This window comes from Schistocerca serialis, chromosome 5, assembly GCF_023864345.2.
Source record: "Schistocerca serialis cubense isolate TAMUIC-IGC-003099 chromosome 5, iqSchSeri2.2, whole genome shotgun sequence".
NCBI classification, from domain to species: domain Eukaryota; kingdom Metazoa; phylum Arthropoda; class Insecta; order Orthoptera; family Acrididae; genus Schistocerca; species Schistocerca serialis.
In genome coordinates, this window is record NC_064642.1 from 820,419,258 (window position 1) to 820,432,484 (window position 13,227).

At 37.4% G+C, this 13,227-nt stretch overlaps 1 protein-coding gene across 1 annotated transcript in view; it reads right to left on the reverse strand.

Moving 5' to 3' along the window:
- LOC126480807 (unc-112-related protein-like) overlaps positions 1 to 13,227 on the reverse strand; it is a 606,017-nt gene that overhangs the window by 28,367 nt on the left and 564,423 nt on the right. The window contains exons 4-5 of the mRNA XM_050104130.1: positions 12,327 to 12,538; positions 7,877 to 8,087 (exon numbers count right to left, since the gene is read on the reverse strand). Coding sequence (XP_049960087.1) covers positions 7,877 to 8,087; positions 12,327 to 12,538 — 423 coding nt within the window. The remainder of the gene's footprint in view (positions 1 to 7,876; positions 8,088 to 12,326; positions 12,539 to 13,227) is intronic.

A 13,227-nucleotide genomic window follows, 5' to 3' on the forward strand; every position in this document is an offset into this window, starting at 1 on the left:
AGATATCCCCAGCTTCAGAGAAAAGATGCTCTGAATAAACACTTCCTGGCAGCACCAAATATTTTGCTCCAAGATGTACCAAATGCGGAAATTTCTCTTGTCTTGCTTGCCACCATTTGTATGGACTGTCATGATGTGATATGTTCTTAATACTTAAATAAAGGTCTATTTCAGTTGCAACTGCATTTTTTTTCTTTAGATGACCTGGTACGAGCTGTGTTTTTTTCTGCAACCACCTCTATGAAGCAGTCCATAAAAGATGCGTAAATCATCTGGCTTAGACTCTGCTCTTTGGTTCTCAGCCTCTTGGCATGAAAAGGGGATGAATTTGCATTATCATCGCTGCTTGTTTAACAGTTCATGCTTAGGCTATCGATCAAAATATACTGTCTTACTTTTTCTCTTTTCAGTTTACTGGTGAAAACATTCATTTTAATGTGTGGGTCTAATAATTTTTACTTGTTGTGATGTCTTCAAATCATTCTTGCTATGCTCATTGTGTGACATGCCTCACCTGGGTTAATTTGGATTTTAGCTCTGATGAGCTCATTTTATCATAATATTGCATTAATGTAACAACATATGGAATGATTTCAGAAATGCAAGCATATTTGGAACTTGTAATTTTTGTTATTTCCTCATATGATTGTATTAATTTTAAAAGTTTCTCTAAAAGCTCCCATTGTGCAGCAGTCAGATTTTCAATATCACAGCCCATGAGATAGAGTGAAATGGCCCATTTGTGTTCCATTAGCCTTGTAAGCTTATAATACATGGAATTTCACCACATACTGACATCTTGCACCAATTCATGGTGAGAGAATCCAAATATCTTTGGATAGAATGCACTTTTTCTTGTACCATGCCAGAATGATTGAAATGAGTTATGATCTTCCTACCTGTTGCTACAATTTGAGTCACATTTGACTGTGCCTTCAGACAGTCATTAACAATTAACTGAAGGGTATGAATGAAACAATGCACTAAGGTCAACTCTTCATTATTAACAGCTTTTACTATGTTTCGTTCATTATCATGAATAATGGCATGAATTTTTCCCAGCAGAATGTCCCATAAACTGGAAATTTCCTATAAACTAATTGCTATGTTTTCCACTGTGTGTTGTCCCTCAAAATGTTTGATGTTCAATGCTACATGTTTGACATTGAATTCACAATTAATGAAATGGGCAGTAAAATTAAAAAAACTGTTTTGATTATGCAAACACATCCACATGTCGCACGTCACGGAAATATAACCTGTCTCTGAAAGTAATCCTTTATTGTTTCAACCACCTTGTGATATATTTCTGGAATCTTTTATCTGAAAAGTAAGGGTGGCTTCATATTTTATACTGTGGCACAGCACTATTAATCGGTCTTGTAAAATCAGCCCTTTCTACTATACATAGTCACTGATCATCAAGTGCTATCATTTTGGTTAAGAGATGGAATTTTTTGGCTTTGGGATTATTAATATCCTGTGGTTGACATATTTCAGTGCATTCTTCAAGACTCAGTTTCTTTTATCATGTCAAAGACTTACTTACATCCATATATTGATCCATAATTTGTTGCCCCTTAGGTAGCGTAGGCTGCAACTAATGATGATCATCCTTTTGTTTATTTCTCAAATGATTATCATTCGTGATATAGTCATCTTCTTTCTAACACCACCACAAGAAATTCTATTTTGCACAATTTATGCACAATACTTTTAGGATTATTTTCATCATCCTCGAAGTATGTCCATACAGCTGTCTTTTTTCTTTTTGAGACCTTACACAATATCACTTTTAAACAAATCAAAACATAGAGAGTATGGTAAACTGTGCTTACATATTGACGATGTGTATCAAACTAAACTTGCCAACAACACACTCAGCACGGTAAGAATTGAGCATGTGGGAAGGGACGATACAAAGGATATAAGTATATTAGAAGAAAAAAGCAAGAAACAAACACATCTACACAAGTTTTCCCACCAAGCAATGGCCGAATACTTTTGCCTAAAGCCGGGTTCACACACACTTCTAATGTGGCACCATAGCTTGTGGCTTTCTTTAGTGTCATCATGAGCTACCTTTCACACAGGGCACCACAAATTCTATGTAGTTGACCAGCTTTCAATATGGTGTCAATTCCGATCATATGAGCAGATATGAATGTTATAGTGCAGGTTGTGGCCTTTTCGAGCTGTGACAAGAGTTAAATACAAGAAATACGAAACCCAAATGTTGGGTCCAAAAAGAGATTTCACACAGGGGTAAATCAGGGGCCCACAAACGTCTCTACAATAGAAATAACACTTGGAGATGAAAATTCTGTCTGCAGTGGTAAACTCACCAAAAGATGGCGTGTAAATATCATTTGCAGATACATCACTCTTCCAAAATCTTAGAATCTTGTTGTATTCATTGATATAAGCATTCTGAATAACTAATTTTTTTTTAGTTTAACAGCTGTCACATCACACTCTGGAGCTATTTCCTGCATATAATCCATAATATGTACAATGTTTGATCTTGCAAAGCACAAAGTTTTTTTGGTTACATTGTCTTAAGTTTGTTTATTTACTTATCCAGATTGCACAATACGTCATTGGTTTGTTGCCCCCCCCCCCCCTTACACACACACACACACACACACACACACACACACACACACACACACACACACACACACACTGCTGCAAATAATAATAATAATAATAATAATATCAAACACAGGTTGCTGTTCTTGTAGTTACAGTTGTTTTGGTCTTCAGTTTGTTGTTGTTGTTGTTGTTGCTGTTGTTGTTGTTGTTGTTGTTTGTGAGTGTGTGTGTGTGTGTGTGTGTGTGTGTGTGTGTGTGTGTGTGTTATCACTTTTCCGTGCCTGTCAATCTGTTTTATGTGTTTAACAATCCTCTTTTCTTGTCTAACAACTTTTTTTTCTTCTTTGCGACCTTTCTCTCTATTTGGCAATATTTTTTTATTTTGTTTGTGATCTTCTTTCACTGTTGATGGTTATTTTTCTTCATGTTTCTTATTTGGCCACTATTTTAATGTCTTCAGTAATGTTCTCCAATTTCCTTACTGTCTTATTCGCTTTTCATCAATCATCATAGTATAATTAATGACTCTCTCATGCCTGTTATTCTATGTATGCTCTTTCAGCATCAAATTTGTTTGTGTATAAACACCTTTTCTTTCTCTTTTCTGTATTGCCATCATCAGTCTAAGTCATTTCTTCGCCTATCTTATAACATTTATGAACCCCACTCCTCAGTACCTACATTCCACTGGCAAACATAGTCTTACCACAGCCAAACAACAGCCCCACATACTTTTCCTCCAATCTTGCTAAACCTTTGTACTTGCTCCCAAAGGTCTCACACTTAAGATACTCATCTCCAGCTGCAACCGAACCTTCTAAAAACCTCTTCTTAAATTTTGGACTGATAAATCTTTTAGTCCCTACCCACCTTGCCCTCTACCAATGCACTGCCTCTGCTATCCACCAATTCCAACAGCTGCTGTCTTTGCTTGAAATCCTCCTCTTCCCAGCCCCTTGAAGTGCTAGTACAGTCGGTAAAATTCACCATGAAGCCAGCTGCAACATGAACAAAATGTTCCACACCACCTAAAGAAATTGTCCAGCCTTTCATCAAATACCTCAAAAATGGTGTCCCTCCCATCTACAATGCTGCCAACAACCCCCCTGCCCTCACCCACCCACTCTCCCAAGCCCCTCATAGCAAACAAGACCAGCCTGGCATACACACCTTACCTCTGATTCCAGCACAACCTCTCTCATCCATGTCCTTCATTCAGTCCTTAACCTCTCTTCCAGATTCCTGAGGCCAGACCATTATATTACCATTATTATCCTTCCTGTGCACAAAAGCTCTACTGTTGTGGAACCTGAATTTGAAAAATATACAACAGAGGGGAATTGTCAGCTCCCAGACACTTAAACATACAAAGTTGTTCTTAATGACCCCATTTGTTCCATCCAGGCTGAGCTCCATAAAATCCTTAAGACTTTAGGCCCCTCACAAGGAGTCACAAATTCTTAAATGGAGCTCCTTCCCTTCTGATTCACATGCCCCTATTCCTACCTGCTTCCCACTATACACAAAAGCAATAATCCCAGCCACAATACAGTAGCTGACTTCAAAGCTTCCATACACCGCATGTCAGCCCTGGTTGACCAGCCTCTCCAATCAATCACATAGCCTCCCATCCAACAGAAAACATAACACCCATTTCCTGGAACATCTAAAATCCATTCCTACTCCTCTTCTACGAGGTGTGATTGGAAAGTTTTAAGAATGGATCCGCTACTGCTTAGTGGTTCAGCGGGCAGGTACATGGAGGGTGGGGAGTGAATCATTGCCTTGTCCTTGAATGCCGTCTGATAGGAAACTGCATTTCCTTCATTCAGTTTGTTGTGGCAGTTGGTTGAGTGTGGGTCTGTTAGGGATTGTTGCTGGATTCTGTCTGTGTGAAAATGGATGTAAAAATGGAGCAAAAAGTTTGTGTGAAATTTTGTTTTAAGCCGGGTAATCAGCTTCTGAGACTTACGAACTAATAAAAACAGCTTTTGGAGATAATCGTATGAGGCAGTCATATGTTTTTGTCTGGGTCAACAGATTTAAAAATGGCTGCGAACCATTTGAAGATGAACCACGGTCTGGACGTCCTTCCACCTCAAAAATGAATGAAAATGTTGTGAAAGTTTGTGACTTAGTGTGCTCTGATTGTAGACTTACAATCAGGGAAATGGCTGATGAACTTCTTTGCAGTTCAGGCAATTTCAACTGAAGATCTGAACATGTGTCGTGTGTCCACAAAACTCATTCCAAAAGTGTTGTCAAGAGACCAGAGACAATACCGACTTGAAATGTGCCAATAACTGATTAATAGGACTAAAAATGACCCAGAGTTGTTAAATAGGGTAATTACAGGTGATGAGTTGTGGTACATGGATATGATCCTGAAACAAAAGTGCAGTCTTCACAGTGGAATACTCCAGGTTCACCATGACCGAAAAAAGCACAGCCAAATCGGTCGAAGGTGAAGACAATGTTGCTGATTTTTTCTATTCCACCAATATTGTGCATCATGAATTTAGCCCTGAAGGACAGACAATTAACCAGAAATACTAAAAATGTGTCTTTGAGCGTCTGCGCAAAAAGGTGTGGAAGAAAAGGCCTGCATTGTTGAAAGAGAGGACTTGGGTGCTACACCACGACAATGCTCTGGCTCATCATGCCATCTCCATTGTTGAATTTTTGACCAAATTCAAAATTCCTGTGCTTCCACAACCGCCATATTCCCCTAATTTGGTCCCTGCGGACTTCTACCAGTTTCCTAAACTGAAATTTTCACTGAAAGGGAAGCGATTTGACTCGGTTGAGACATTCAGGCAAATACGGAGAGCGTCCTTAACACACTTCAGGAAAAAATCTCCAGGAATGTTTACAAAAGTGGAAACACCATGGGAGTCAGTTGTTCAGTCAGAAGAGGACTATTTTGAAGGAGATGCATCACAGTAGCATGTAAGTACCACCATTGCACCATTGTACAATTACAAGCCCATTCTTAAAACTTTCCAGTCACACCTCTTATTAGATACCCTCCTAATCTCTATCAATGCAATCCCACCTTTGGTCAATACACATGCACATGACCTCTCAGCTGTAACACATTGCCTCTCCCAACAGGAATCTGAAACTCTTCATAAAGCCTCATTTATTCTCCACTTAGTTTCATTGTTACCCATAACTACTTCATCTTTGAGGATCAGACCTGCACAAACATAAAAAAAACACTGTAGGAACCATGATGGCACAATTCTGTGTCACCTTTTTAAAAAGCTGCATGCAAGAGGAATTTCTCGAGACCCAGAAGCTGGGCCACTTATTTTTCTCAGTACAGATTCATTAATGACATCTTTGTAGTTTGGACTCGTGCTGAAGAAGTACGAATCCACTTCTTGCTTCAGCTCAACTCATATTCCCAACTCAGATTCATTTTTTTTTAATATAAAAAAAATCCAATGCTACCTTCCTTGACGTCAACATCCTTCTCAGTGAAGCCCTCATCCAAACATCAGACGACATAATACCAACCAACAAAGTACAATATATACACTTTGACATCTGCCTATCCCTTCCCTATCAAATGCTTCCTTTCTTACAGGCTAGGCATTTGTGACAAACATATCTGCTCCATCACTGGATTCCTCAACATCTACACCAACAACATCTCTCATGCTTTCTTCTCTCAAAACTGCACCACAGATCTAATTCACAAGCATATTTCCTGAGCAGTATTCTCCTGTCACCCTCTGACCAGTCCAGTTTCCACTTCCAATACCAACGAGTCCTTGAATGCCTCAATACCTCACTTTGCTAAGGCTATGACTTTCTCAAGTCAGTCCCTCAAACTCGATCCCCTCTCCAGTATCCTCCACAAACCACCCACTTACCTCCCATCATTGTCCTAACCTCTGCAACATCTTAGTCATCATATAACATTTCCAAACCATTATCCCCCTCCTTGCAATCATTCCTGCTGGAAAACCTGCTCTGTCCACTCCCTCATTGCAATATACTATGGTCCCACCACTGGTAAATCCTACAATATCACAGGCAGAGCAACATGTGAAACCACAGATTTTGTTTATCAACTAACTTTCATCCACTACACATTGTTTTATATTGGAATGAGCATCCCTAAACTGTTTGAGTGCATAATAGGCAATCTTTGTCAAACACATCATCCTCAAAACTGCAACACACATCTTTTTAACAAGCTTATTTCCTGAGCATTATTCTCCTATTCCTCACTGACCAGTGCTGTTTCCATTTCCATAAGTTCCAGAAACACCCCTTGTCACCCAATATCAATCAGTCCTTGATGCCTCAATACTTTACCACATCATGCCTATGGGTTTCTCTCATCCTACAGTGTGAGTGACCAGCCCTTCCTTTTAAACCTTCTGAACCTATCATTTTCCCTCCCCTGAGGAAGAAACTATTAATTCCAAAAGCTAGGATAGTGTATAATTATATTGACAGTGATGACATTTGTCCTTTTTCATGAAAATATAGTGCAGTATTAATATAATTACAATAATTACATTTATGCCTAAAATTTATTTTAATCACTGAGATACCTACCTAATATAAAATAATGTAAAATGTGAAATTTTTATTTAACTGCATTGAAATGAAGGTAACAGAGTTCTACACGTAAGTCTTAAAATCAGTGAGAAACAGGGATTGCCTTGGTCAAGTGAAACAGTACGACCATCTCATTACACAGGCATTTGTAGGTCATAAGTTTTATGTAGAGAATGTGGAAAACTGTTGATTTGAGATGTGCCACACAAGTAAACAAATTCATCGGTAATCTTCAAAATTGGATTAATGACAGAGGAAAAATAAGAATGCAATGAGATCAACCACACCTCATTCAAGCATACGAATTGTGCCCATTCTCTAAAAGAGTGGCAGTTTTTCAATACAAATTTTTGTACTTTGTCATCAAGGAATCTCCAAAGGCCAGTTCTAGGAATTCAGTGATAAGTTACATTTGGAAAGCTATACATACATAATATAATGAAAAGAATTAAGACACTTACAAATTTTGATCACATGTAAAAGATATATATATATATATATATATATATATATATATATATATATATATATATATATATATATATATATATATTTCACATTAAGGTCATAAAATGAATAGAATTTGAATCTCAAGCAAAGCGTGTCAAATTCATATATATATATATATATATATATATATATATATATATATATATATATATATATATATTTTTTTTTTTTGTGAAATTTTTCCAGTGCTTACCTGTAGGGCTGCAAACATCAGCATTTCTTCTTCAGTACAGTCAATTTCTTCATTTAGCAGCTGCCACTTGGCTTGCTCATATATTTGATTGATTCTGACCGCATCATATTTCACATTAAGGTCATAAAATGAATAGAATTTGAATCTCAAGCAAAGCGTGTCAAATTCACGGACACCCTGTTCCATAATTGATAGAGACGAGTCTAGCCACCTGAAAGAAAACAGGATCTTAAATTTCACATGCTGAAAGTACTGTCCATTTTGTAAATGCAAGAACGGGAACTGTGCTAGTAATGGACTGGAAATAAAATGAACATGCCATCTTACACAGGTGTTCATTTTTGCCTTGTGTTTGGCTTTTTTAATTTCCTATATAAGAAAACACACTAGTTTTGTGCTACAGTGTCCCAACATTTATGTATTACTTGGGAAAATTTCTGTGGGCACTAAAAGTGAACCCAACTGTGAAAGGAAGACAGTCCATGTCTGAGCAATTACAGTGAAGCACCTGTGTGAATTAGGTGATGATGAATGGGAAAAAATTACAGCCTTATTGTAGGAATTAATCCCGCATTTACCTCAAGTGGCATAAGGAAACAAATCATTACAGCCAGATGAGAACTGATTAGTCCCCAACCCCAACTCCCCTTCCTATCCTATCTATAAGTCCATATCTCAATATCTGAGCTACCTTGTTCAGTTATCCAATTGAAGATAAGGTTGGCAGAACAACATGCTACTGTAGAGAAGCCTAAATTCTCTTTATGAACCGATGAAAAATTCAGGATTAAATACATGTGTGTGATGCTACCAAATAAAAGAGAGGATGAGCAAGAGACAAGTACCTCATTTTCTATTTGGCTGCTGGGTGTTCAGTGTCTCTTCTACTTGGTGAATGGTGATCTATCCTCATACACATAACTGAAATTTATTGTGCATTCCTTCTGTCTCTTCACAGATTTTAATCATAATTGGTATAATTTTCATCTCTTGGAAAGTGCACTGTTAAAAGTAATTTTTGGACACACTGTAAGACTGTCCATTTGGTTGCTACAGAAATCAGAATCAGCTTTTCGCAAATAAAAAACGAGGTGCATGTCTCTTGCTCATCCTCTCTTTTATTTGGTGGCGACTAATACAGCATCACACAGATGTATTCCATCCTGAATTTTTCATCAATGTATAAAGAGAATTTAGGTTTCTCTAAAGTAGCTTGTGGTTCTGCCAACCTTATCTTGAGCAGGCACGGAAATCTGCATACTGCTGCAATTTAGTGTTTGAGTGCTCGGTAGAAAAATTCCTCGTGTCAGAGTGGGAAGCCGTTAGCTAGCTGGAGGTGATAGTTAATGAAAAACACTCGATGAAGTCTATCTAGGACTGCCAAATATCAACATGGCAACTAGTGTAAAATTTCAGAACGTGTTTCTCTGTAGGAATATGAATTCTGCTAATAAGCAGAAAATGTGTAATAACTACAAGGGGAAAATACTAAGCTGAATGAATATATATGTAGTTTATATTTGGTGCTCAGAAAATGGAATTTATGAAACTTCAAGAAGGAAGTAGTGAACTGAACACACTACAAATCCTGCATGGTAGTTGACTGTTTTATAAATGTGGGCAAGAGTGAAGTACAACACCTGCAAACAGAAAGTGCAAGTCGAGGTTCCATGTACATACATTTTGCACGTAACTTCTTTCTAGTCTTTCTACTACAGGTTATGGAAGTGTATTATGCAGTTCTCGTGAAATATGTGAAAAGAAAAAGGACATTGTGAATAATGCAGGACAAAAAAATTTGTTGATACAGGTAAATAAGAAATGTGTTTTCTGGAGATTGGCAATTTTACATTGTTGTGATGAAATATCAGCCTGTCAGGTCTAAAATGATGAAACAAACAGTGCAAGATAAGACACAAATATCTGTAACATCAAATCAACAAGAACAAATAAAACTGAAATATATGCAGGTAGGCAAGGGCAAAACATAGCTACTGACTTTTTGAAGTAGAAGCAATATAAATTTTACTTGAAAAATAAACCTTGGTGCAAAATTCTGTACAGCGACAGCAACAAGCCATGAAAAGATATCTCCAATAAGCAGCAAAGACTTTTCATCTTGCTAGCGTTAATAAACAGTGTTGCAAGAAATTAAAAACAAGATCTAGTTTTCTCATGAAAGAAAACTGTTTTAGCTGACAGTACAAGTGTCATGACTTGGCTGAGGGGTTATGTGTAAACAAACAACTGGAAGGGACAAATAACATGTTCTGAAATATATGCAGCTAATTTGAAAATTTGTACGTACAAGTAATTTGTGGAAAATATTCCACACTGCACTTTATTCGCACCTCAATAGATTAGTGAGAAAGTTGTAATAATAAAAAAAAGTCAGATATAATAAGTAAGAAAATAGTGGTGAAATGTAATGCTGCAAAGGCAAAAATGACATGTTATTAATGGAATCTAGTGTGCAATTTCCTGCCCCTGAAGCAGAGCCACCCCAAAATTATTGCGGTGTTTTATTTGTGCAAGGAAGCACCCACAATACAACTAGTTCAAATACGAATCTCAAGGGCAAAGTCAACTAGATACCTGGTACAAAACCTAATAAACTACTGAATATGGGGATATCTCACCACTCTGAAACAGCATCTGAAAGTAAGTAACGTCTGTTGTTAAAAGTGATGCTATTTTACACTATGTATGAAACAGCTCCCATAAAATTTCACCATCAGTAGAGCTAAATGCAGTAGAGGTGTACCAGAAGACGCTAAGCTAGCAAATAACTTCAATAACAAAATAGATGCCAGCAGCAAAAAACCTTGCAAGTGTGTGTATTTTGCATCAAAATAACAACAAATTAGAGCTTCTAAAACCACAATTATAAAACCGTGCTCATGTATTATGTCTCACCGATCACAATGTAATATTTATAACTGAAATGCCATAGACTGACAGTTACACATTGAGAGCAAGTTATTTTAGAAATTATAGGGAGAAAGGTTGAACCTAATGATATGTTTAATCAAGTATAATATTTAAATCCCTTACATAACTTCCACTTTGAAGCCTGTGGAACTGAAATTTCCACAAATGATACACCTGTTGTAGTGATGACAGTATGAAGGGCTCCTGCAGGAAACATGTGTGTTTTTATTAAGCTGGTGGAATCACTTTTAACCCAAATATATTCCAAAGCAAAGTATTAAATTATAATGAATTTTAATATCATTTACATGTCTAGTGATCAGTGATAACCAATTCTGAGCTTCTGAGCTTATGCCACTTCTGATGATGAAGCTGGACGAATCTTTGAATAATAATGATGAACTGGGGTTCGACATCACTAAATGCTGATTGCTTGGCAATGGTATATTCGGTTGAGTTTGTTAGTGGAAGCAGTAATGGGAAGTTAACTCCCATAGTAAAGTGAAACGAAGTAATGATGGTTAGTGATATAATGTATGAGGATTACTGGGAATGTATAAATATGTTGTTCTCTGTTTTGCTGCTAACTATGAATAAATGCCAGATTTCATCAGTTATACTCGTATTGGTGATTTTTAATTTAAACCTTGTGATATCAATCATAAGTAACTACAGCAAAAAAATAATTAATTGTAAGTTGGGCCACATTATCAACAGCAGCAAAAGGGAGATGTTAGATGATATGACTAAGCTTGGTCTGTTATAGCAAGATGGAAGCAGCTGGGTAGTAGCGTCATATCGTCGTGATGACAATACGAGATCAAAGCAAGACTTGCAATGTAACCAAACTAACTTCATCTTAATGCAGAAAGGGATAAATTTCTTTGGCGTTAAAGTGTTCAGTAATCTACCAGTTGATATCAGAAACTTTGTATTACTATAAACAAGCATGTTTGTGGTAGTTTTATGACTGGGATGTCTCATTACGTTTATGCTTAAATACTAATTATTATCTTTGTTGTACAGTATAACATACTTATTTTCAAGTAGAGTAATTCTGCTGTATGTGTAAATAGAGACACTTATGGTTGGTTGTAAAATATACTGTGTCTGTTTTTGTGGATCAAAGTATTACCCAGCATTTGCTTCAGGACAGTTTTTCACTGGAAGAATCTAAGGAGGTGTAATAAATAAATTACTAAAATTGCTTAAAGATATCATTAACTGTCTCTTGGGCATTATTCATCTCTCTGATAACTTTTATCATGTTGGACTAATGGAAAGGTATGGATGACCAAAAGACTTGCATGATTTTCCATAATTATGGTTCATGTGCATAAGACTATTACAGAAATGATCAGCTTTGTCCAGTGGAAGAAGCTAGTATACTTACAATGTGAACTAAGGAGAGGTATACTGCTGATATTCTGAAAGTGGCTGTACAAAGCCATTTTATGCAACATACATGTGACACGATAAATTTATAGCAGTTGTGGCTGATGCAGCAACCCATACTCACGCGACATTCATGCGTGCACGCTCCACCAGACTGCGGGGTCGCAGCTGCCTGGCGCGCACCTCAGGGCTGGGGTGTGCCGGACTGTGAGCCAGCGAAGAGTCGAGGCTACCGTTGAGCATCTCCAGTGACACGCTCGTGTTTGCATTTGGGGAGTACGTCCCATTCAGGTCCGTGAAGCCCGGCGAAGGATTGTTGCGCTTCCATGTTCCCGTCTGTGAGAGAGTGAGAAATAGTACATTGTGAGACTTGCCAATACTCTAACATTTGTCATGAAGTACAGCAACGTTATTCATGAAAGTACAATCGAAAATAAAGATTTAATGGTACAGAGGATGCAGCTTATTATCCTCAGCACAGAGTCGTCGACAGAGATAGCTTCTGGTGTGTCCCAGAGGAATGTTAGAGGACGCTTGTTTTCATGCTTTATTATTATGACCTTAATGGCAATACTAATAGTAACCTCAGACTTTTCACAGATGATACGATTATCTATACTTGAGTACCTTTTGTAGGAAAACTGCATAAATCATCAGCCAGGTCTTGATAAGATTTAAAAGATTTGCATCTTGCCTTAGATATTGAGATACCAGTATGTAAAATATTGCACTTCACAAAACATAAAAATCTACCCTCTCCTACACTTAACAATTTGTGGCAGTATGAAATGGAATCATCACATAGTCTCAGTCTGAGGCAAAGCAGGTTATTGTTCATTGACAGAATAGTGGCAAAATGCTATCAGCCTACAGAGGGGATTGTGTGACCTGTTCTAGAAAACTGGTGTGTGGGACCCATACCAAGTAGGACTAACAGGGGATATTGCATGTATATGAAGAAGGGTGACACAAATGGCTACAGAAATGCTGGAGATCCTGAAATGGCAGACAACTGTCAACTGTCC